The 27,442-nt window shown below is 34.8% G+C and overlaps 1 protein-coding gene across 3 annotated transcripts in view; it reads left to right on the forward strand.

The window, feature by feature from the left end:
- The window catches only part of CSMD3 (CUB and Sushi multiple domains 3), a 908,638-nt gene that overhangs the window by 863,774 nt on the left and 17,422 nt on the right, over positions 1-27,442 (forward strand). For all 3 annotated transcript variants that reach the window (XM_090283433.1, XM_090283434.1, XM_090283435.1), the window contains 7 exons: positions 748-924; positions 9,554-9,733; positions 11,785-11,958; positions 16,726-16,899; positions 18,050-18,123; positions 24,545-24,656; positions 26,745-26,924. In XM_090283433.1, coding sequence (XP_090139559.1) covers positions 748-924; positions 9,554-9,733; positions 11,785-11,958; positions 16,726-16,899; positions 18,050-18,123; positions 24,545-24,656; positions 26,745-26,924 — 1,071 coding nt within the window. The remainder of the gene's footprint in view (positions 1-747; positions 925-9,553; positions 9,734-11,784; positions 11,959-16,725; positions 16,900-18,049; positions 18,124-24,544; positions 24,657-26,744; positions 26,925-27,442) is intronic.

Here is a 27,442-nt window from a genome sequence, read left to right on the forward strand (position 1 = left end):
GCAAAATCAAATATTCACGATGCAGTAAGTGATATAAATGGTATTGTATTTTGGGAAACCATAATTACCCTTTATATTCATAAGTGTAGCTTTAAATTCTTACTTTACAACAAAATTTAGTATGACATTTCACATGGGCTTGCTTTCAGGATATTTTTAAAAGATCAGTATGGTATGGATGGCAAATAGAGAGTGATAAATCATATAAAGCATTGTGTTTGCGACTCCTGTTTATGATATCTTGAAAACTTAATGAAAGCCATTTCAGAATTTATGCACTTACATACATAAATATATGCAAGGATACTTGATATGTTTAAATTGTTTATTTTATATCTGCCCTCTTAGAAGTATAATTCTAATACATGTTGCATCTCATTGTCACATACCTTTCCATTTTACATTAATTGCAGAGACTCTTACAACAGTTCCTTGAAGGATTCTGTGGTACCAAAAGCAATACTCTTGAGTAATTGCTTTACTTTGTAAATTCTGTACCGTGGCTACCAACAAAAAACTTTAAAAAAGAATAGCTGTCATACAATTAGTATTCTAGTAACTAAAGTAATAAAATCAATATAAATTCATTTTGAATTCCAGTCACTTGTAAAAGATAATTTAATGCTTATTTTAGAGAATTTTATAGCTCCTTTGGATAATCTGAAATAAAAATGCAGTCATTAACTTTATATGAGGGGCTTTTTAATTACATGATGTTTACATATACTCCTCACTATGTTTTTATAGCTGTGCAGTGTGGTAACCCAGGAACAACAGCCAATGGCAAAGTTTTCCGTATTGATGGCACAACATTTTCTAGTTCGATAATTTACTCCTGCGTGGAGGGATACATCCTGTCTGGGCCTTCAGTTAGGCAATGCACAGCCAATGGGACATGGTCGGGAAGTTCGCCTAACTGTACAAGTACGTCTCTTCTCACTATTTATCATTATCACTAGTTATAGGAAAAGTATTTGAGTATGTTCATGTATATGTGTACTTTATAATGAATAAAACCATGCAACCTTTTGAATATTTTTATTGTCTTTTAGATTTTAAATGATGGCATTATGGGTAGAGGTTATACTAGTGACTTTAAGAATCGGTTGGCAAAGAGGGGTCACAGAAAATCAGTGCTGTTAATTGAAATTTAACAGTATTTTCAGAATAGAGATGAATTATCAGATATAAGCAAGGTTAATACAAAGAATGCAATTTTATTTTGCCAATCTAACACATATTAATAACTGACTTGTTTTTTTAAAAAAGTATACTGACTACTAATGGTTTCTTGCATTCCTGTCACAGGTAGTCCTGGTAGCTGATTTTGCCTCTTGATATGTTCAAAAAAACTATGGTAGCTTAGAGAGTCTGTATTATAATAAAATTATTCACTTAAAATGCACTTAAAATTCCTATATATCAGTTAATGATTATGTATGGAGTAAAATGGAATTTATTTAAGCAACAATAATACATCTATTGGAAAATCATGATCGCTTATATTTATTTAAAAGGACTTCAGTGGCATCCTGTAAATCATGGGATTCTTAAAAAGGAGGGCTATTTAGGATGTGTTCAGAGACTCTAGGAGTCCTGAGAAGTTGTTAAGCCTCCACAGTGACAGAGACTCTGGGGAGCCTAAAGGGGGTGACTTGCGCATTGCAGTTTGGACAGATTACATATACTTTTGCTGTAGGGGCTTTAATAAAAATTGGTCAGCTTGTGAATCACAATATAAATGGGCTTGGAAATGAAGAACATGTTGCTTCCAGGACCTAAAAGGTTCATGGCTTCTTTAAAGTGTGGTGCTAAGAAGGCCAATCGTTGCTTTTGACAGGGGAGCAGGCTATTCGCTGACCTAGTAACACCCAGAAATTTAAGTGAGAATCCAGGCCTTGTGCTATGTGTGAGCTAATGATCCACCTCCCTCCTTTTCTTTCGAGTATTTGTATATCCTGAATGAGTGGTTCAAATAAATCTGCTCAGAGGAGGATGCCATCAGTCATGTCATGTCATATCTGTGATTCTGGAGGAAACTGGTTGTAGTATCTTGCCTACACAATTGTGTGTTGACAGGGCTATGGAGAGGCTGTGTGTACAGCAGAGGCAGACTATGGCTAACAGGCGTGAAGTAAGCACTGAATAGAACATAGTAGCCAAATCTGTAATATAATAAGAAAACATTCTCTAGTTGCTGAACAGAGTCAGTGGCAAGTAATATCTCTGGCCCTCGGACAGCACCAGAGGCTGTCCCATCCAATCTTTTGGTAGTTCTTTGACTCACCTTCGGCAATTCCCTCACGGGCTGAGCGGTGTTCTGCTGAACACTCAAGGACTTCTGTCCCTAGATCTCCACAAATCTCTTTCTGCTCCTGTGGTCTCTGGTACTGTCTCAGAAACTGCCCACGTCATTCTCTCCTGACTCTCAGATGCATCTTTTCAATTCAGGGCGGCGGCTGGGCTCTGCATGGGGTCCTCTTCCTGGTGCTGCAGCCTGGAACTCTCTAATGCTCTAGAAGGTGGCTGGTTTTGGACTCATCTGATACGCTTCCTCTCTCTCAAGGACCACTGTGCTTTGCTGCATTTTGAAACCTGTTTTGTTGTTGGTGGTGGTGGTTTTTATTTGTTTTGTTTTAATATTGTATCTTTTTATTTTATTTTTATTTTTTTGGTGGTTTCAAATGGAGAGTAAAGTCTTGTCTATTTCTCCATCTTGAAGAAAGAAGTCTCCCTACTTACTTTGAAAACATCTCAAGTTTGCAAGACTGAACGATTTTAACAATTAACAAATAGGCTTTACTATTTCATAGTACAACAACTCATCTGAGCCTTAAAATTTCTACTGGTGCCATTTAAGTATCACCTCAAATGATTCATATTTGGCAAAAACCTTTTCAGGGCATTACTTTCTCCTATCTGTTTTAGCTAAAAGTGATCCCTCTCTGTACCATGTGACTCTTCTAGCAAATACCTACAGGCTAACCTGTGAACTTCGCAGGATAACCAGGTCTGTTTGTCTCATTGCTATTCTACAGTGGAGCACATCATATAACACATAAGAGTGACTCAGTAGATAAAATTCATATCTCATATGAATTTTAGTTTAACTATCGGTATATATAACCTGTTACTCACACCATTTTAAAGTAGTTGCAGAAAGGGCTTATAATTTTATATGTAACATAGCATATAATTTCTAGTAGATGGTATATTTTAAAAATATAGTTAATGGAAAGGCAAATAATGAGTATATTCTGAGTAAAAGAAATCTGAATAACACATCCGTTTTTCACAATATGAATGGCAGTTTTATTTAATCATGGGTAATGTATTTAACATATTTTCCAATTTTAGTAAAGATAAATAAACATATCTCTATTCTTGGATTGAAAATCACATTAATTTTTTAATTGAATGATCTTTATTTTTCCTTAGGACTTGTAAGTCAAGTTGAAAATCACTCAACCCAAGAAAGACTAATTATAAATAACATATCAAAAATATAAAGAAAGTCTCTTTCTTATGTAATTTCTACAAGGAGAAATAGTGTTGAGTAAGGTATTTCAAAGATCAGCTTTTAAATGATGAATTGTTATTAAACTAAAAACTGAAAATGTGTAACAGTCGACTTTATAGGTCAACAAAAAAGTGCTCACTTTCTAGGAGCAGCAACCCAAACCAAAAGGAAGCACAAAAATATAATCAGAGAGAGAACAGAGAGTAAGCTTTCAATGGCAATTAAAATAGACTAAACTGCTCTGGCCAGTGTGGCTCACTTGATTGGAGCATCGTCCCATAAACTAAAAGGTCATAGATTTGATTCCCAGTCAGGGCATATGCCTAGATCTGGTTGGGACATGTACAAGAAGTGACCAATGGATGTTTCTCTCTCACATAGATATTTCTTTTTATCTTTCCCTCACTCCCTTTCATTGTCTCTAAAATCAATAGCCATCAACAAGATTGATGGTATGATAGATGTTTCAATATAGGGTGATTTGAATGTTAAAGAATTAATAGAGACCCTTAAAGAAATTAATAAAGTCCTTGAAATGCAGCTAAATAAATTACAACTTACAATGGTGTGGTGAAAGTAAAATATAAATAATTCGATTTAATTTGGATTTTTTTTCCACTTAAAAAAATAAAGTTTGGGTCACTTCAAGTATTTCTTCCTGGGCTGGTGGTCCTTAGGCAGTATCAGCAGTTTTCCCTCTATAGTGAAAATCAGAGGAGTAATCAATTTTTTTTTAACTTATAGCAATATACCTTTAATCTATAAATGCAGTTAAAATGAAGTAGAGACCTGTGGGGATATAATGTAATTGGGCTACTTATAGATTCAGTTAATAAAAAAAATCATTTACCCGAAACTTACTGTCTTTGAACACTATGCCAGAAACTGAGAACAGAGTTCGGTAAGTAAAGTCTCTGGTCTCTAATATTTCATAGGCCAGTGAAGTAGTGTTGGGGCTCCAACCATTTCTGTCCTTTGAAAATTCCCCACCAGGAGGATTTGAAAATACACCTTTCTTTTGCTTGAACACCTAGCAACAACGTGCACACGCTCACCACAATCATCACGCAAACGCGCACACACGCTCTTCTGTTCCTTGAAGACCCCAGTCCCATCACATATGTAAATATGTCATCTGTGATTTGCCTTGCCTATTTTAATAATTTTTCAAACACTTTTGGAAGAAACATTATTTAACAACAATGGTAATTCCCCTAAGCTCCCCATGCATATGTAATCATAGTAGAGATGTTGGTAAAAAGAGTAAAATTTTCCTCACATAAATTCTACCTGCTAATATTTAACCAGCTGCAGATTATCTGTGAGTTAGGAAATTTCCTATTTAATTGGACTTTCTCTAAAACTGTGCCTCACAAACAGGAAATTTTCCCTTCTCTTTACATCCATCTTTCTACAACTCCAAACAGGTCTGTACCAAAATTATCACTAGTGCTAGAGAGTGAATCCTCTTCCAAATGTTCTCATGGGTGTATCTTGAGATTAAAGCTATGCGTGCAAACACCGTGCACATTTTATCAGAGGAATTTTAAATGTTAAGAAATAGTCATGGAACTAAATCAAACTGGACAGGAAAGATATTTGCCATAATACCAGTAAGCTCATAACAATAATGTAATTACAAAATTTATTTAAATTCTTTTCTGTGATGTTCATACTGAAAGAAAAGATTTAAAAACTAAGCACAGGTCAAAACTCATTCAAAAATAATTTTGTTATTATTTTTTAATTTTGTCAGCACAAAACCCCCTCAGGGTATAAGCAGTACGGGATCTTGACTTTCTGCTCACTCACAGGCTGCGCCTCCTCTGGTATCTGGAGCACACAGTGTTCAAAATGTTTTTGGGAAAAAGATACAACTTTTACCATGGCAGGGCTTGTCAGGTGGAGTAAGGATTGGCTTTCAAGTCTAAAAAGAAATATGTCCAGTTATTTCTTGTTTTTTTTTTTTTTTTTATCTACTAGAACTTCTTCTAGCATGCTCAATGCCCTGGATCTGTCGTTTGGGTCAGGAACAGCATCCTTTATCAGACCCAGTCATACACAAATATTAGGCCTTTTGCTCCAAGGGACCAGGACAGAAATGGTCCTCACCGGACCTTTGTTACCAACCTGAGAATTCTTCAAGTTTTTTGTTCGTTAGTTGTTTTGCTTCTGTAGAAGAAAGGTCAGGGAGATGGGGCTATCCCAGCATGCAACTGGGTGAAGAGAGGCTAATGAGTCAACTAAATGTCCTCAGGGGAGAGAGCTTTGGCTAACTGCAGTGGTTCTTACATGGGCAATTTTGCTTCCCAGGGACATCTGATAATATCTGGGGATATTTTTGGCTGTCACACACAGTGCAGGTGAGTGCAGTGTGCTAATAGTATCTAGCAGGTAGAAGTCAATGCTAAATGCTTTCAGTGTATCAAGCAGCCTCAAACCATCAAAAATTAATTAGTCACAAATGCCAATAGTGCCAAGGTTAATATAAGAAATTTTACCTCTCTGAGATCTAAAAATAAAACCAACAGTTGAATTGAGAGATCATGTAACATCAAAAGCGCTACCAGAGAAATGGTTGGATCACCTTTCTGGAACTTCATTCTGCTATAGTAGAATTTCATTTTGAGCTTGACACCTGGCAAAGCAAATGCATAAGATGCCCAAGAAAGCATGTATATTGCTACCTTATCTCTAGTAGGAAAACAATGGAATAACTCACACATCAGTCCGCAGGGGTTTGGTTTCATGAATTATGTTACATGTACATCCATATGAGAGGATATTATGTAATTAAAAATGTTACATGGATGTATGTGTATTTACATGTAAAAGATCCATTAGATACGGAGTCAAAAATAAATTCTGTTATAGAAGGGTGGGTAGTGTGATCTTATTTCATTTAAATATGCATATTTAGAATGATCATTTAAGAAGTTAAGTATTGAAGTGGCATAGACTAAAATTACCACATATTTCTAGCGTAGAGGTTATCTACTTCAATATATCATCAATGATGCCAGGTGAGCATCAATTAAATTATAGAAGTTAATAAGGAAACTCCCATAAAACAAATTCAGATCTTCAAAATAATGTGTTTTTGTGAATCTGAGGTATTTAATCATTCCTTAGTACACTCATTTATACACTAATTCATTCTTTAAACAAGTATTAACTTTATATCTTGTGATGTGCTGAACTCTGAGAATACAGCAGAGACAAAATATCTGTCTTCATGGAGTTCATTGGTGTGTGTCTGTGGGTGTGTTTGTGTGTGTGTATGTACATGTTGTGTCCTTAGGGATTTTGGTGACTTCAGAAAGGATTTTCTTGCAATAAACCACAGCACTCTGTTGTCAGTACTGATGTCTCTGAATTTTAAGGTAAAGCTCTAAAGAGCTGCTATTCTACAGTTTTGCTCGAAAAGACCAAAAGCCTCTTTTTGTTGTTGAAAACAAGCGGGTGGTGAATGAATTGACTTGTGGAGCAGGTGCTGTTTAAAAAGACCGTTGCTATTGGAAACTGCCTCTTTCACTGGCCTTTGCTTCATTAGCAAGTCACCAAACACATCCTTCTGACGCGGTTGTTGTCCGGTGTTCCATTCATGAGCGGCCACACTAGGCAGAACTCCTTCTCAAGGCGTCTGCAAAATAAACCTCTGTCCCCTCTGATAGATGCATCTCAGCTCACGTGCCTTTCCACCCGATTAGCTGGTCTTTCTTGCCAGGATTCTAATTCAGTCTGTAAAGCACTGCCCCCCAAAATAGCAATTTGTGGGTGTTCTCCTTAGTTTTCCTCTTCTTAATTGGAATCTAGGTTAAAAATATAAAGTAAAAAAAAATATATATATATATATATATATAAAGTAAATTAAAACAAAATAAATTGAAGACTTATACTCACTTTTATACATTTTGCAACTGCAAAAAAAGAAAGGCATATTTTTGGTAAATGAGCAGGATTTGCTTTCCAATCCAACTTGGTCCTGTAATTTAAAATATCTTTTTCTCATCAATAATTAAAAGAACAAAAATTATTTTATATGCAAAATTCTTATTAGGAGTCTGATAGAAACACTCAAAATGTGATTTCAGCAAACTTGTCTTCAAACTCTGAGGATTAGTAGGTGGAGTGCCATAAATACTCTTCTTCATTTATTTGCCATTATTCGTGGTCCTAAAATGTCTTAGACTCAGTAGATTAGAATAATATGAAAGAAATGTTGAGATCATAATGTTTAATGGTAAGTTAATAAATACAATGTGATTGAAGTACTATTAAAGTTTTCTATGATTTAAACTATTTTTTTAGTTTTTAACCCTAGACCTTCAAATTTCTGGGAAGAATTACTTAAAAATAAAAATCAGGGAATATAACCCAGATTCACTAGGTATAATTATTTACACCTCTATAAACAAAAATATACAAAAGGCAAAGAAAGATAAGAAAAGGCAAGCATGCCACTGTATTTCTTTATATATATATATATATATATATATATATATATATATATATATATATATATCCAGGGGGAAAAAAGTATAACCTGTTTTTTCTTTTGTTCTCTTAGCAGCAGAAAAACACTCGGCCGATTCATTGCCCAAATCATGTTTAAATCATGTTCCCAAAACATAAGTGCTTCGGTGGCTTACGTATAATCTCTGTTATGCCTTATTCTTTAATGTCATATGAGGATTATTTCTTTTATTTTCTATACTGTTTTAAGTCCCTTTGAAAGCTTTTGGTCACCATCGTAAGTGATAACATGTAATCCGACCCAGCTTTATGGACGAGGGCTGCTGATTGATAGAACTTCATGCTCAAGGGGTCCTGTGCTTGGGGTTTAATGCTTGTGACGACTGTCTCAAAGGACGCAATAATTTTATCTTTGAATGTGTGTTTGGTAACTGAAGCCCAGTGAGAAAATGGAGCATGCGTTGAGGGTCTGGGGCCTCTGCTCACATGCAGGCAGCCTCTCTGCCTCCCTTTCTTCCTAAAATGGGTTATAGGCCTTTTGCTTCCCATCGCGTGGAGCCCCTGACCCCACCTGGCCTTCCCTTTCACACCCCTGCTTTGGCCCACTGATGCGCGCTGCTCAGCTGCTCCATCCTGTCACCGCAGAGGAAGGCTCACATTGGATCTTCCTTTCCCATCCTGTGTGAGGGGCCTGGGTGCAGTCATGGGGCGCGATTCAGAGTTTGGTGTATTTGTGGAGTCTTGGCGCAGAGTGGGTCGTATCTACCTTTGCCTTGGGCTGGCCGTGCCCAGGCATATTTAGCAAGCACTTGACAGAGAAGCCTTGACAGGAGTCCTTCACTCACACCCAGTCCAGGGAGCAAGGACTTTCCAGACTAGAGGTTGACTGTTGTTTCCCTTGGGTTAGCAATGAGTTGTTGGAAATGGGAATTGATCTCTCTGCCTCTACCTGTAGCATTTTTATTTTTTACTGAGCCTCACAAATTATGTTATCATGCCCTGTATGTGATAAATTCACATTTTAGAGTTTATTCATTCTTTTATCTATTCAATAAAAATTATTCTTTTTGTACCTAGCATTGTTTTAATTAAAAAACTATTATAATATCAAGTTGAGTAACACCATGCAGAAAATATTCTCTCAGCCCAGTGAGCCTGATACATGAGAGACTTCAGTAGCTATATATAAAAATACAGATTTAAAATTTTGTGCTAGAAATCTTTGTTCTGTGGATGGCTTTACTCATGATCACCTAATGCATCTTAGAAGAGGTGACCATGTAAGAGCTTCCTACCACATAATAGCATATTCACCTAGCCATTTCAAAGTCTAAATGACAATTTCTGAACTATATGTATGGAATCTCTAATAAGCATACCTGATCATCATCAGGAATTGCTAGTATGTGGTTTAAATATGCTTATGTCTTATGATTAAAAATGAACATGATAACTGATATCCCCTGTTTATGTATTAAGTATGCCATATGCTTGGAATTCTTCTCTATTAAATATACGCTACATTAACCATCTGCCTTTATAATTCAATATTGATAGTAATCAGTTGTGGAGACCCAGGTGTACCTGCCAATGGACTGAGATACGGAGATGATTATGTGGTTGGACAAAGTGTATCGTACATGTGCCAGCCAGGCTACACAGCAGAATCAAACGGTTCCAGAATCAGAACTTGCACAACTAATGGCACGTGGAGTGGGGTAATGCCTGCCTGTAGAGGTATGGAGAGCTCTTCATTGTTTATACATGATAATGATCACATATTTCCATTTTAATATGCACATTTAAAACAGATTTAAGTACTATTTTATGTATTATTTCATTTTTTTGAAACTGAAAAATGATTGATTTCATTTTTTTATTTTTAAACCATATAGAAGAACTAGTATATAGGATTCAAAAATATTTCAACAAAAATGTTTTATCTTATTGTGAGTAGTGACAATGAACTTTAATGCAACAAACACAACAAAAATAGAATGTACTCTGATATGTAAACATCACCATAATTTATATGGATTGATGACTATTTAATAGAGACTATAACCTTAATGATTTAGAACAGTACTTCAACCTTTTTTGTCTCATAGCACACATAAACTAATTACTAAACCGTGGCACAACAAAAATATATTTTTTGCCAATCTGACAAAAAAAAAGCCTATAATTTTGATTTGCAAAAACAAACAAAAATAATAGTAATTAGCTACTTTTTTGCTCCAAAGTGATTTTAAAATAAATCAGGTGCCATACTTGTATATAAGGACTTCTGTACTAAAAATTAACCAATTAGATGTAACCTTATTATGCAACATGACCAATAAGCTGTAACTCTATCATATGACCTATATATTTATGGTTCAAAACAGGGCATTCACACTGGACAGTTATGTTGTGTGTGCTATTGTCATTTGTTTTTACTTAATAATCAATGGGAAAAGAGGTTAGTGCCCCTGACTAAATAGTCTGGTATTGCATGTTTTAAAAATTCCTGCAGGACACCAGTCGAATAGCACTGTTAGAACTTTAATTCGATGATCCATTTGGGTCAAGTAATTCATAGATAAGGATAAATATTTTCAGTAGTTTAAAAACCATCAACCTGAAATATGAAATTGCAATTTTTCTTTAAGCAAAGGAGAAACTATTTAAAGAATGCAATCTGGCATTAATCCTTTCATCAATAAAGGCATAGATTTGTTACCTTATGCTATTTATTTTTTCCATTGGAAATATTTTCATATATTTTTTTTGCCAGATTACTTGTGGAGTAGTGTACTTGCAATGTCATGTAATTTGTATGGTACAATATTAGTATTGATCTTATTAAATAATTAAGATTTCTCATTCAGATGTCTCTTTAAACATATATTGGCAAGTTAGTATCTCACTGACATCTAACAAAAAAAAAATAACAAAAAAATTTTCTGTTGTGTGTTTCTTTTATTGATTCCATAGTTTTTGAATCAGATCACTGCAAATAGTACCTGAGAATATGTGAACTGACATTTTATATGTTAGAAGTTATTTCATACACAGTTCATTGATCCTGATAATGGCAATGTTATTCAACTCCAAAAATTATTCAGATATGTTGCTAGTCGTATAATCATTCCTCATTTGTAGATTTTGTAGTTGGTACCTTTCTTTTTCTCCTTACCTTTGTCACCTTAGCCAACCTATCTCTGCTTGGAGACAACTTAAAATAATTTTTTAAATAATTGTTTAAAAATATAATAATACATTTAAGTATTCTACCATGTTTTAATATATGAATATAAGTGGTTAATAGAACCAATTTGGGTATTTTAATGAGATACATGGTTTGTATTTTCAGAAATATCATAAGATCACTACCAAATCCATCCCTTGCCACAATGCTGATACACTACATTTACAGCCAAACAACCCAGCTCTTTAGTCTATCTATGGGTCATTGAAAAATAATATAAAACCAATAATTTATCAGTTACAGTACTGGCTAGAATATTACCCTCTATTTACCTTCCCTGAGATGTCAGGTAGTTTGTTATTTTGTAAGAGAATCTCTGACAACCAGTAGCCATTATATAGCCAAGAAGTAGTCGTATTCTAAAGGGATTAATTCCAGGTATGTTTCAGGAATACTACCAAGAGAATAAAATATGTCAGACCATATCATCCTGCAAAATGTTAAAATAGCACATGTGTTTCTCCTGTTGATATTTATTTATTTTTTACACCCAGGATATGTCAATATCTGTGTCTAATCACTTTTAATGTAATTGCAGCTGTTACCTGCTCACCTCCTCCTCAGATTTCTAATGGAAGGTTGGAAGGAACAAATTTCGACTGGGGCTTTAGTATTAGCTACATCTGTTCTCCGGGCTATGAGCTATCCTTCCCTGCTGTTTTGACCTGTGTAGGGAACGGTTCCTGGAGCGGAGAAGTACCACAGTGCTTACGTAAGTATTATGTCCATACTTAGCATTATATTTTCCCATGCTCCCTCACTTCAAGCTACTTTATTGAGATTACGACTGTTACTTAAAAGTTTTAAATTTAGTCAGAATAAATATGAGATCGTTCAACTCTTTCCAATGTGTAAGGTTTAATAGAAAAATCAGTATTTACCAACGTAGCTACTTTTCATGTAATCCAACCATTGTGGTTCTTCTGCTCTTGCTCTAACGTTTAGACTAAATTGCTTTGTTTGCAATTTTTAATTTCCAAAATTTTCCTCAAAATAATGACCCTCTGAGATTAATCTATCAGAAGATTATTCTTATCTAAGTCCAGTGTATATCAGCTGAGTGCTTTGATTTAACCCCAAATCTCTTTCTACAATAAATTTGTGTCACTTCTACGTGTTTATTGAGGTCAAGTTGTTATGATGGTATTTGCTATGATAACGATTGTGATTATGCAATCTAAAATTACTAAAGTAAGCATAGAGATAAGAGATTATTATTCTTTTTACAGAGGTTGCTCTATACCATATATGCCAGTTAATATCTCTTCCAGAATAATCTGTAAGATTACAAAACAAAAAAAGCAGACTTTTATTTTATATAAGCTATTGTAGCACACGATGTGGGTAGAGCAGAGACGTTAACTGCCATCCAGCTCCTAGTCATTCCCTTCCCAGTCTGAGGTAGAAGAGCACTATACCTGTCCCCATGGCCTAGAAGTGAGGCAGGCCTAACTAAGTTGCACAGAATCCTCCAACTCCTCTGCTCAGTCTGAGTGGAAGCCAAATTGCCCGCAGCTCATGCAGCCTTTTCCTTATTTCCCTCTGATCCCATGATGTCCCACTATTCTCCCCCTCCTCCGCTCTACTCCCGGCACGCAGGCTTCCTGACTTCCCCCTGAGTAGTCAACCTTGCTTTGGCATCAGTGCTTTTGTGTTCACTGTTTACCTGTCCTGGAAATTACCTTTTGTCCTTTGGGCTTTTTATTCAGTCTTGCTTCTCAGTGTTGTCTTCTCTCATTACCATAATTAAAATTTTACATGTTGACCTATAACACTGCACTTTTAGCCTTTATTTTTTCTCCTTAATCATCTCCTATCATCCCTTCTTTTTTCTCTTTATAACACACTCTACATTTTACTTACCTTGTTTATGTGATTGATGCCGCCCACCCAGGTCGTATCTCCTGTATGCAGCACAGTCCTTGGCAGATGTTAAAACTTAGAATGCTGTACTGCTTAAGACAGTTTGGTTATGGTGCAGGATTAGAAGGTAAAGCAATGTTATAGAATAAGGAGTACAGAATCATTTATCGATACTTGGTCAGCAATCAGGGAAAGAATGGACATTGCAATTAATGAAACAAGGCAATCAGTTTGCAGACGCGCAGGCACACACAAACACACACAGAGACACATGATCTCTATCTCACACCGAATAACAAATCAATGGATGTGGCTACTTACGCACGGATGGGGACAAGGAGGAATTAATGGTAAAGTTTGTTTGATATAAATAAAAAATCTCAATCAAGAGGTTTCTTAGGTGAGGAAACTGTGAAGGACGGTTGCAGTGTTTTCTTCTGATATATCTATAGAACAATTTGGGACTGCTCTTGGAATGAAAGCACCCCACCCTGGGGAGCACTCACAAATCAATGGCATGAATCAGACAATGTGGGGTAAACCCTGACACCACCGTTGATTACTTCTGAAACACGGGAATAACCTGTGCTTCCTTTTTCCGTCATAAAATGGTTTTTCCGGCAGCCATGGGCAGATCTCTCCCTGACACATCTTTACAGTCTGAGAACCTTAGGCATTTCCTAGAATGTCATACTGTGCTTTAAACCTTTCTGAAGGTCCCTAGGATGTTACAGGAACTTCAAAATATGACAATAATATTTACTTTGTTTGCTTTGTTTTGTGTTTCTTTTCATTAAAAAAAAAAAAAAAATTGTTTGAGTCCTTCCGATGTACCCATGATAGGCTTATAGGAAGCACTCAATAAAGGCCAGCTGCCACATTATGTACAATGGTGTCTTGAGAGGATTGTAGCATCCCACTAGCAACAGTCATTTCAGTGTGTTCTGTGTGTTTTACCTTGTCTTTGGCATTCCATCATCTAAGGGTTATTTCTTGCAAGTGTTTTAAAATAAACACTATTCTGCTCTATAAAATGCCCATAGTAAAATTGTTTTTAAAAGTTTCTTGATATGATGTTTTATTTTTTGACCTGTTAAAATGGAAATAGTAATGAAATTCTTGCTATTGACATTTACAGTATAACAACTATACAAATATAATAGGGCTAACTTTGCACCAATTGTTTTACATATATAATTTTACTACATGTAACAAGAGCTCTGTGTAAATGTGTTTAGTCATAACACTTTAATAGATAATGACATCTGGGCTCAGAGATCAAAAAGTAAGGACACTGTCATTATTCAGGGAGCCAGCTACATTGTTATGTGACCAATGATCACACTGCTAGGAAAGGACGGGGTATGTATGCATTCTAGTTCAGAGAACGTCGACTTAACAGACAATTCTCTTATCCATTGAATAGACAAATTCATTCATTTTAGGAATCTTTATGGAGAGAAAGTCTTCTCTTCAAATCTCTTCAAAGTATTTCATTTTGTGTTAAAAGTTTTGCCATTGTGATCTGAAGGCTTTGAAAAGAAACCCTGTCTTAAGCCTCTAAACCTGACACAACAGGTTGCTTTAGTGCATGAAAATCTGCAGCTAGAAACAGATGGAATGATGAGGATGGGGACAGAATTGAGGAGTTTAAGTGGGTGCATCTCTCTCCTTTCTCTTCTGGTTAAGATACGATTTTGAGGTAAGAAATAAATGTATAAGAGGAACTCTTCAGAAATAAGTTATTAAAAATAATTCAGCAATAGAAACAACTGCTAAAGCTAAAATGCCCCATTGATAATGACCACTGAGGACATAGCCATTGAATTCAAAATATACTAGAGCTATATTATTAAGATTGGAGCCTAGGGTTTAATGTTATATTGCTAGAAGTGCTCGTATGGCAAGTAGCCATACAAGGTTAATAACAGATTAGAAATGGTGAAAATTAAAACACAATAAACATTGTTTATTTTACCTGTGTTATTTTACTCTCAATTTTTCCATCAACTTATTTGATTTTACTATTTATTTATGATCACTTTTAATTTTAACTATTTAAGAAGAAAAAAATGTCTAAAAAACAGTTTGTAAATTTAAGTTTCTCGTAGTGTCTTGAATTTCAGGAAAAGTCCTCCTTTGAACATTGAGCTTCAGACTGAAGTGTTCTATAACTAGTATATTCATACATTCCAGTTTGCCTGGAGCATTCCCAGTTATTCTTCTTGTCCTGGTAGTTGTCTAAGAAGCTTCCTTTCACTCCCAAAGCATCTTGGTTTGGATCATGCATTTAATGCTCATTCAATCTATAGCCACCTTAAGGCAGAATTTATAACATTTTATTGTTCCTGTTTGTTTGCTTTATAGGAAGATAAGTTTGTAGGTTCTGAATCGACAAATTAAAAAGTTGAGCACACCTAAAAATATTTAAAATGGTAACTCATTACCTGTTATGTATTATTTACTACAATAACATAAATTGGAAGCATAGTATATAGGTACCTTTGCCTCAGTTATCTACCAGATTTGAAACCATCTGATTTCACTCAGTATTACACTTCCGCACGCTCACTCTGCTCCAGCCTTACTGGTCTTCTTCTTCTTCCAACGTGCTAGCAACACTGTTTCCTCTATCTGGAATGCCCTCCCTTGGGATACCTGTATGGCGAAACGCTTTGTTCCTATAAACCTTTTCTCAGTGAGAGATGCCCTCCCTTGTCACCTTACTTCAAGCCACTCCCACTCCAGCCATTTATCTTGTCCACACATCCACAGTCCTGATCGCCTTCTCCTACACTGTTTTTCCTCTGAAGACCCTATCACCTTCCCACATATTACCTTTTTTACTTATTAATCATGTGTATTGTTTGTTTTCCTCACAAATACAGGCAATCCACAAGGGCAAGAATCTTAATTTGTTTAGTGATAAGTTCAAAATGCCTACAAATATCTAGAAGACTCTTTTAGTAGTTAAAGAAGATATATTGAATAGCATTATCTCATCAATTTAATTAGAAATCCTGAAAAATTGATCTCTTTAGAGGTTGAAGACCATTGAGTTTTCTTCGTTTTGTTTAGTTTTGGACTCTGATGGTCTCCTCTTAAAAATAAACACTTAAAAGTCCCCACAGTACTGTGAAGAGGAAGGCAACAAAATACTCGGGTGTGTGCTCTGACTGTTCAGCAGAGAACTACAAAACTAATGACTGTGCATGTTACTTACAGAGCGCTCTGGAGAGTACAACCTAGATGTTATGGGTTGGCTCTGACTGACAGAGCTATCTGTGAAGCACATGCCTTTTCAGGATTACACTTCAACTCCGCAGCCTGTGTGTGCGAATACTATGTGGCTTAATTCTGGTCAATATTAAAAGAAATTAATACGGTCAATTAATAAGGTGAAAAATAACTGGATCAGACTGATTTTTAAAATATTATACTGAGTTGAACATTCAGTCTCATGTAGACAAAAGCTAAAAATAATTCATCGGGACAGGTTAATATGGATAGCATGTCACTTCAGTGCACTAGTTCAGTTAGTTGTCACCATTTTTGTACATCGTTTACTGTGATGCATCCTAAATCTTTGTTATAATTGTCTTTTTCTTACTTCCAGCAAAGTTTTGTGGTGACCCCGGTATACCTGCCCAGGGAAAACGAGAAGGCAAAAGCTTTATCTACCAGTCAGAGGTTTCATTCAGTTGCAATTCTCCTTTCATATTAGTAGGATCAAGCACCAGAATATGTCAAGCAGATGGCACTTGGAGTGGTTCGTCCCCTCACTGCATAGGTAATATCAATGTAAGGCTGATTATGCTCAGTAATTTTGGATATAATAGGCAGTGGTGACATTTAATGGTTTTCTTTAATCTATAAACTATAGTCAACTAAATATGAAGTGTAAAATATAGAAGCAATTAGAAGACACTGAAAATGAATATTGGCAATCTTATTTTTAACATGGAAAACTTCCAGAAGAAACACTTGAAATACTTTTTTTTTGTTTATCAATAAAGTGAAAAAGAAAAAAAAGATTTCATATTAATACCATTATTAAATACTAACATTAGTATAGATCTTTAGCATTAATAAAAATTATTCAAATTAAATTAAACATGCTCCAAAAATATACCAAAGATACATTGATTTTAAAATGGCTCTAAGTTCATTTATTTTTTAAATGAATTTATTTATTTATTATAGTTAACATACAATATTATATTAGTTTCGGGTGTACACCATGGTGATTAGGCATTTATATACTGTATAAGTCTAATAGCATTTTGCCCCCATACATAGTTTATTACATTATTATTGACTCTATTCCTTATGAATACAACCTTGTGACTATTTTTAAAACTTACAGTTTGTCAAAATACAGTTCTATAATCCTAAAACTAAATGCCACATTTGGCAAACTAATCAAACAACCTGTCGTACAAACTAGCCAACTCAGAGATGCCAACTTTACCATTCTTATGTCTGGATCTCCTACAGACATCAGTAAAAATCCCTAAGAACTATGTCCTATGACTAGAAAAAAAAAACTCACTTCTTGAGGGGGATTTACTATACCTGAGATTATAATTTCACAAAGTCCTTAGGCAAATATTTTATGTATGTGCTCTTCTTTCATATCCTTCATTTTTCTTTAAATTTTTATCCACAGAGTTAGTTGCATGTCAAATGCTTTTCTATTACAAGGTTTCAGAGTTCAAGAATTGCATAATTTATATGAAATGTAGTTTACCTGAATTTCTTGCTTTAGGATTAGTAGGCTTCTGTCCCTGGTGAGATGCTATTAGCATTACACTCTAGTATTATGCAGGGCCATTTTATTAAAGCTGGTATCACCCAAAACAGTTTTGTATGAAAGAAGTATACATGTAAATATAACTGGACATTTTAAAGAAATATTATGTTTTTAACCTTCATTTTAGAACCCACTCGTACCTCATGTGAAAACCCAGGGGTGCCACGGCATGGATCTCAGAACAATACATTCGGATTTCAAGTGAGTGCTTTAAGTAACTATTTCCATTTAATATCAAACTGTATAATAAAGGCTTTATTGGTTCATGTGTACATAGTCCTGTTGACACAAACAGAAGAAACTTACACTTGTATCTGCATTTATGAACTTACTTTTAAAAGGTAATAGGCAACAAAAGAGTTGGAGTAAACAGAAATTAGAAAAAAAATGTGCTTCAAGAATAATAGCCTAACTGATCGTAAGGATAAAGAAAACTGGAGATAGCTCTGAGCATAGGAAAATCCATAAGCAGGAGGTAGTACCTAAGGGAGGGTAAGTAAGAATAAGGGAGGGAGGGAATGAGTAAACTCTACAAAAGATGTGCAGACAGTGAGGGATAGAACAGGTGAAAGAGCTTAAAAGAGAGACAACCGACCGAGATAAAGAATTAGCTAATACATAAACTGTGGTTATTCAGTAAGGGGATAAGACTAAAATATCCTTGTTTGATAATGTGTATGTAATACCAAAATATTTTTTGCACATTGTCATTGATGTAAGAAATATCTGTGAAAATAATTTAACCATAGCCTGTTGTTACACAGCACACAACTCGTAGCTGGATTGTTAAATTACAATTCTTGAGCATGCCCAGTCAGGTGTGGCTAGCTTTCTTGTTCTCTCTTTTCCAATTTAGATTTTATGTAGAGATTCGGCAAGTTCTTCATTACAGGGTCTCAAGGGAGCCAAAGCGCATACTGATTCCAAAAGGAAACTGTCAATTTACACAATACCCAACTGCCTTGTGTGCAGGGTTTTCTAAATTGTGCTATTCTGTGTGAAATTTAGTGTGAACCCGAAGAACATCTATTTCTAAGGAAAGTATTCATGAAAGGTGCCATATTTTTGTTGCTAAAAATACTTTTCATTTATCTCCAGATCAGGCTCAGTACAAACATTGATTTGGTAGCATTTCCAATTCTTCCAGTTTGCCTCAGGTCTGTCTCAATAATAAAAGTGTAAAAAGTGTCTGTCTGTATTGCATTGGTGTTTTTATAAAACTTTTGATTCTTATGTACATAAAAGGTTTTATCAATTGATCTTAATCCTGAAACATGAACGACTAGCTAAACAACATTAGAACCCATCATATGGGCAAAGAAACTAAAACAGAATGTGACTTGACCTTGATCACAGAACAAATGGTTGACAATATCCTGACAGGATACAGTATTGTGATATTAGTGTCTGCACTAAATCAGGTGATTTTTCTGAAAAAAAATATGAGTTCTTTCTAGCAAACACCCTGAAATAATGGAAATTGAAATGAGAAAAATTGAGTTTGGAATAGTCATCTAATTAAATAGTTAGTGGAAGTGAAAGAAAGTATAAAGTGGATAAATGGTAATGGAAAAAAGAAAAGAAAAGAAAAAGAAATGAATAGAATCCTTAAGTCTGCATTTTAAGAATTCTATTATAGTCATTAAAAATTTATTACAAAATTAACCTAACTTCAAATTCACATTATCTGGCTAATAAAAACATATTAGATCACTATATTCTATCTAGGTAAATATGAATTGACTAGATTTCAAGTATGGTAAAGTATGTAATTATATTAATCTCTATTATAATTGCAAATGATATATTGAGTATGTTAAATCAGAGACATCAACTTTTGTACTTGCATGTGGCAGATATGTGTGTATGTATACTAATTATATTTACTATACACACAGGGAAAAAGTAGGTTTAGAGTTGTGAGTATGCAAAACACTTTATTCTTGTTTTATTATTTATTAATTATTGTATTTTCCATACAAGTGACTGTAAACCTACTTTTGCCCCTTCCATGTACTAGCTATATTTTCTAAATCTGTAAAGAGCCAACAGAATTTTGAAAATTCTAATTCTAACTAATATCAACTTATTAGTATTCCAAATGAATAGGGTCTTATATAACCAGAAAAGGCACTTTTATCTGTTGAGAAAAAGTCTTGCAAGTAACAGAAACTGTTTGGAGCTAGCTTAAGCCAGAAGGCATTACAAGCAAGTTGCAGGTATGTCTGAGGCCACAAAGGACGGAATCAAATGAGACTCATCAAGCCCAGAATTTAGTAACTGGACAGACAGTCCTCAGTCCTTTCCACTACTCCGTGTTTCGTTTATTTTCTCTCTCTGCAGATTGGCCATATGGCCAGGGGTGCATCATTTCTCTTTACGCCTCAGCCACATACAGAAAGTGATTCATTGCCTCAATCTTAGTTCCAAATTTCCAGAGATAGAATCAGAATGTTCCAGCTTTTGTATCCACCCCTGGCTTTATCAGGTGGCAATAGTGAGTTAAATAAAAATAGCTGTAGGAACCCCAATTCTTGGAGGGAAAGAGAAAAGAGAAAATTATGATTGCAGAAGCATGCCAATCATTTTCGTAATTTCTCTCTAATGTGTTCATCTGTTCACTCTCCTTTTTAATATAGATTTGTAATATTAATAGATTTTTGTGGACATATAGTTATTCACATGTAAGAATATATTACTTCTTGATAAAGATGATGAAAACTCTAGTAGTGAAAAAATTTTTTAAATACTCAAATATTGTAATTTATCTTTAACTTTTTATTTATTTATTTATTGTTTTTCTATTACAGTTGTCCCACATTTCCCCCCATTGCCCCCCCTCGCCCAGCCCACCCCTTCTCCCACAGTCAATCCTCACCTCATAGTGTAATTTATCTCTTTATCTAAACTATCAAAAATTGGAACAATTTTTGCTAGAAATAGATTGCGTGTGAAGGGAGTAGCTGTCAACATGATAGATACATCATCTAGATTAATTATGGGATAAATGCCAAATACATATTTCATTAACTGCTGTATAGCTCTTTAAATTGAGCTCTGAACTTTGGAAGACACATTATTTAGATTTAGGACTTGTTACATAAAGCTACTATAGACATGAAATGCTTTAAATATGACTCTTAGATGTTTAACTCCAAGATATTTAACACTAAGATAGTTAGCCCTAACAAAATAACCATGGTGATTGTGTGATTTCTAGTTCATAATTGAAATTAGTATATAAGTATATTAAATAAGGCAAACACATTACTAGTCTTGTAGTATCTTTAAATGATGAACAGTACAACATGAATTTTAAAACAAAAAAAAATTATTTTTTTAATTAAAATATTATTTTTAATACAAACTCACAAGATACTTTAAAATTCAAGTTTTCTAAAAACCAGGAAACTCTTGGTTAAAATTGATACTCAGTGAGAACCCCTATTTGCATTTCATCTTAAACACATATGTTATTCCTTTATTTTTATGATCCCACTTTTTTACTTCAATTTTATTAGCCTTAATTTGTGTATGCCTTTTTGTAGAAGTTACATATCTCAGTTTTGGGGGTAAAATGTGTAATATAAACATAATAAAAACACAAGTAGAAAAGTTGGCTAAAATAGATTTCAGAGACCATATAAATTTTTGAAACCTTAACTATAAATATATTTTGAAAGTTGTTGGGATCTATACTGTACTGTCCAGTTAAACAGATGTGTGATGTTAAAAATCAGATACAAATAATACAGTGATGAAAATTCTAGCAGAGTCATTTACTATGAAATATCATGAAAGGGTAAGACAGATGTTATTTAGAATGTTACAAGTTTGTGCAAAATTTCAATTAATCCTGTATTTAGTTCTCTAGACTTCATGATTTAGAAACTGAAATATAACATTTAAAGAAGAAATAATGAGTTAAAGAGGATGGCATATGTACTAATTAGACATGACATAAAATTTTATAATTCATTTCCACACACCATGATTTGGGCTGATTTAAAGCAAGTTTTATTAAAACATTGGTACAATTAAAGCAATATGGGTGATTTTTAACACCTGATATGAAAATAATTTCCAATATTAATTTCACATTGTGTATAATTGGTTATCCAAACAGCACTTTTTAAAAGGCCTCACCCAAGTATATGTTTAGTGATTTTAGAGAGTGAGGAAGGGAGGGAGAGAGAATATTATCAATGGGAGAGAAATAGCAATTGGTTTCCTCCCATATGTGATCTGAGGCCGGATCAAACCCACAACCTAGGTATGTGCCCTGATCAGGAATCAAACCCGCAACCTTCTGGTGTAAGGACAACGTCCGAGCAACCTGGCCAAGAATGAACAGCACTTTTTATTAGTAAATCTTGGCAAGAAAATTCACATAAATCACCTTCTCCTTAAATTGTTTGCATTAGATAATGCAAAATTTTATGATGTTGTTTTAACCAAACGAAAATGGAGTTTTGGCTTCCCATCTCCACAAAAGCCAAACTGGTGAGGCAGGTGCTGGGTGATCTGGCCGAACGGAGAACTCCTGCCTCAAAGCCCATCTCCTCTTTCTGCCGTAGAAAAAGTCCAGCCATCCTCAGCAAGGCCAATACAAAAGCCGGTGTCCAGAGTTTCTGCTCCATTTTAAGTACAGTACTTCATAGCTCCATATTGTACAGCCTCTGGGAGTCTGTGACTGGCCCTGGAGCACAGTTGGAGGGACTCAGTTTCCATAGACTATGACTTGGGAAGTGCTGTCTGGAGTTGAGCAATACAGTAGTCTTTAATAAAATTGGGCACTAAAGGGATAAGGTATCTCCTAAAGGCTGAAGTGAAGGTGTTATGGAAGACCTACTACAAGGTAACTGGAAGGATAGCGATTGTTATAAAACAATGACTCTTGGAATTAAATGTTTCTGATGGAGCATAGTTCTGGCTCATAATGAGACTATGAGAAATGGTGAATTTAGCTCGTCTCAAGGTCCAAATAGAATCTTGTATTAAATTATGTCATATTAGGCTCAGCCTCATGTTGCTTTAGCAGGTGGAAGTAGGAATTCAGAGGAAAACAGAAAGCACGTTCTCTGTGCTAAGTCCTAAGACCGCAATCGAGCATTAGTTCTCAGACTAGTTGCTGGGGAAGGTTGAAGTGGCAGACCCTAACTGTTCCTTATCTTATCCTCCACCTCTAATCATTTAATGAAACCTAGTCATTTTTCCTTGAAGTATATTTTGAGTAAAGAACTTCCTTCCCCCATCTACTTCCACAAGTTAGCCCAGCCTTTATCTATTCAACCTCGTAACCAGAATTACCATTCATCATTCATTTTGTTTAATAGTTTCTTCATACAACGCCTAGTTAATTTTCTATAGATATTATATTCTGTACAAATTTTACTTGCTCTGGAAGCTTTAGTAACTTTGTTTCTATTTTTAAAAGATTTTAAATGTCATAGCCTGCCATTTTGCCATTTGAGACCCTCAACTCTTACTTATGTCTGACTTAATAATTATAGCTAGAATTTAGTAAAAATGTAAATGCCATCTCTATGTGGAGTGGATTATGTACCCTATTTTATTTCATGCTTAAGCAAATCTTAAGACAAATAATATTATCGTCTTTATTTATAGATGGGAAGTTAAGTCTCAAAGATGAGAAATACCTTATTCAAGTAAGAACAGATCCAAAGTTAAAGCCAAGTATAGCGCATTCTTGGTTCTGTTTTCTTTTTAACTTTATTTCATTGCTTCCCATTTTACCCCCAGCTCCTCAGCTCACTGTCTGAACTATCCATGTCCAGCAATGAAATGCAGTCTCATTTTTCCTAAACTACATGATGTGTATTATAACCTCCGTATATTTTCTCATTAGTTTCTTCTATTTTCTATTGTTATTTCATTGCACTCAGACTTTACTGTTCATTGAAATCACCTAGGGGGCTTGATAAAACACAGATTGATAACCACTACCCTGAGTTTCTGATTCAGCGGGTCAGGAGTAAGGTTCCAGAATTCACATTTCTAACAGGTTTCTAGGTGATGGTGAGGACGCTGGTCTCAGGACCACACTGAGATCCATTGTTATATATGTTTATCTCTATTCTGCATCCTTGAAAACAGTACAAACTGCATGTCTTCCATTGTATACTTCGTCACTTTATAACCTTGCATCTAATATAATATTGCAGTTACTGTCTCCATATTCATTTGCCTTTCATGTTGTTAGTTACCTTTATTTCTGTATCTGTCACTATCTATCTTCATTTATCTCCCTTTCACTCTCTGGTTGTTATTGTACCTTGTATTTATATGTAGTTTATTAACCTTTGGGCACCCATATATCTTCTTCATATTATGGCAAAAAGTTAGGCACCTCTGTATACTTTGGGTACTCAAATATTTGATGATGATATGGATACAAAGAGATCTAAGTGTTTTTCTTCAGCCTTGACTTTCCCCTCAATTTTTTTAAAAATCAGATTTCAACTTCTTTTCCCTCTAACTTCTGCCATACATAACTTCTTTGTAAATATTTTCTCAAAGTTTTTTCTATTTGTTACCATAGCTGAAGTTGCACAGTGACATCTGTTTTTTTTTTTTTTTCCCCCTCTGTCATTTGCTACAGGTAGGAAGTATTATACAGTTTCATTGCAAAAAAGGACACCTTCTCCAAGGGTCTACCACACGCACCTGCCTTCCGGACCTCACCTGGAGTGGAGTTCAGCCTGAGTGCTTACGTAGGTATTGTGGCTAAGACAGTAGACTTATCATGGGGGAGAATTTATCTGCATTTTTCTTTTAATGATGAAAATACATTTATATCCATATGATAGATGTATCACATTGCTGTTTTATATTATTATAAAACAGAATTCCCGTATATGATTTTATGGCTCTATCATAAACCTATGTCCATTGGGAAGCATTGTTTCTGAAGATGTGAGAAGGCCCGAGGCACAATTTTGTTCTTTTTGAAAAGCCCTTGTAATTGTGTTCAGTTTAATCACCTGGTAATTTTAGATGAAAATTATTTTTTTAGATTTATAGACCTACACTATGACTCTGAAATACTCAGACACAGGAGACTGCAACATAATGACTTTTAAAATTATCACTTGTAAAACTGTCTGAGAGCCTGGCAAATGCTAGAAATATCCATGTAAGAAAATATGCACCTTGACTGAAAATGTGAATACTAATTCAGGATTTCCTGGAGTTTGTAAATGTGCACTGACCCTAAATTGAGAACACTTGCTGTACAAATTAAATCAGAACAAAGCCCAAGGTCACTACTGAATAGTCTTTTCTGACTTAGTTAGAAATCAATTCTAGCTGGTAAGTTACTTACCTCTTCTTTTCTTCACATCTCCTCTTTTTGTCTCCTCCTCCAACTTTTTAAAATCTCAACCTCTTGGGAGAAAAAATAAAGAGTAAGCAGGAGGAGAATGGCATATGACTTTCAGGATTTGCTGAAGTTCAAATGAAACTGGAGACTTTACTCTAGCATCGTTCAGTACCACCCAAATAATACTGGGAGCCCCTATGGACCTGCAGTTCACTGAAAAGCAGCAGAACACTCCGTCATGTCACATGTCCACTTGATTTGCATTTAAATATGGCAAAATCCCTTAAAAGAATTCCTGTGTGTACTTTAGAACAGCTGTGCGGAATGTAACTAGGTATTTCATAGTAAACCAAAATTCTTTGATGACCCGCGTTTGAGGTATGATGATTTAAATGAAGTTAAACAGCTTCTGTTACCACAAAGCATCTCAGAATTTTAATATGTGCAAAAGGAGGGGGCGTAAGAATATAGCAGAGACGGACTGTCTGTTTATCCTTAGCAGGATTCCCTCCGTGAGGATTCAATTTCATTGAGAATTATATCAAATATAAACCATGTAATACAATGTATATCACATAGCGTTAAGAATGTTATTTGTATCTTTGTAAATCTCCATTGGGAGACAAATGGAAACTTTTTTCCCAAATTTATCCTCAGAACACTTTTTGTTCAGATACCAACTTTAAGGATTTTTATCTATGAACAAGTAATCAGAAATACTGTCTTATTTAGGGGGGAAATTTCTAGCACCATCTATTTATGATTGAATAAGGAATGGTCTTTAAAAGACACATACAGGTGAATGGGGGGGTCAGGGCCAAGAGGTGCCAGAAGTATAGGTAGAGAGGAATCAAGGTAGAAAATTAGAAATGACAGGAAATGAAGAAATGGGACAAAAAATTAAACGAATTAAAAAATACTGCTAGCAATGTAAACCAATATATGGCCAGAAAATTTTATATGTAAAAAAATATATATTAAATTATACTTTCTACATTAGGAAGTATTAATATCAGAATGACATAATGAGCTGTGGTTGGATTTAATTTTAGAAAACATGTTTTTTAATTTAAGGGAAATATGATAATATTTTCTAAACTGGTATAGAAAATTTGAGTTTGACAAACTTTAAAAGGCATCTTATTGTGAGACCTTTTAGGTCCTTCAAAATGCTAATATGTATTGTGATGCTCCAAAATGATGATACAGAATACATTTATGAGCTTAACTATATACAATTTTGTTTCCCTCAGTTTACCTATTAACATAATATTCACCAGATGATTGGGAAATGCTAGACTATATCAGAATGCATATTTACATTTGTACACATCCTTTGATTCATTAGAATAATTATTTCAAAGTATATTTATATAAAGGTGTTACATACTTCTAAAAATATATCATGGCCCCTGCCTCAAAATTTTCTTAACATGTCTATAAAAATGAACATTTTTCTTTTCTTTTTTTTAAAATGTAGCCCACAGCTGCAAACAGCCAGAAACTCCTGCTCATGCCAATGTGGTAGGAATGGACCTTCCCTCCCATGGGTATACACTAATTTATACCTGCCAGCCTGGCTTCTTCTTAGCAGGTGGGACAGAACACAGGGTGTGTAGATCTGATAACACTTGGACTGGAAAAGTTCCTATTTGTGAAGGTAAGATTTTTCTATAGAACCTTTTCACAGAAGATATTGTACCATTTTGATCTAAGATGCAAGAGGCAAAAATTAATAAAACAGTCAATTTAAATTAGCTTAAAACAAGGAAAGTGTGTTTGGCCAACTTTAAGAAGAGGAGTAATGTAGACACTTTTGGACCCAGAGGCACTAAAATATTATTCATGTAGTTACAGGGTTTTTTTCCCCCATGCTCTGTGTTTTGTTCTTGCCTTTATTACTTCTTCTAGTTTTTTATCCATGGTAGATGTGCTAGTTTTATAGGGCTAACTGTAACAAAATACCACAAGGTGGGTGGTTTAAAAGAATAGAAATTTATTATCTCATAGTTCTGGAGACCAGAAGTAAAAAAAAAAAGGTGTCATCAAGGTCATGTGTCCTTCAAAGGCTGTGGAAAGTATCAATCCTTACTTTTCCCTAACTTCTGATGACTGCTGGCTGTTCTTGGCATTTCTTGGCTCATAGCTGCCTCATTCCAATTTCTACTTTCATTTTCA

This window comes from Furipterus horrens, unplaced genomic scaffold (assembly GCF_987537825.1).
Source record: "Furipterus horrens unplaced genomic scaffold, mFurHor1.1.pri manual_scaffold_7, whole genome shotgun sequence".
Classification (NCBI taxonomy): Eukaryota; Metazoa; Chordata; class Mammalia; order Chiroptera; family Furipteridae; genus Furipterus; species Furipterus horrens.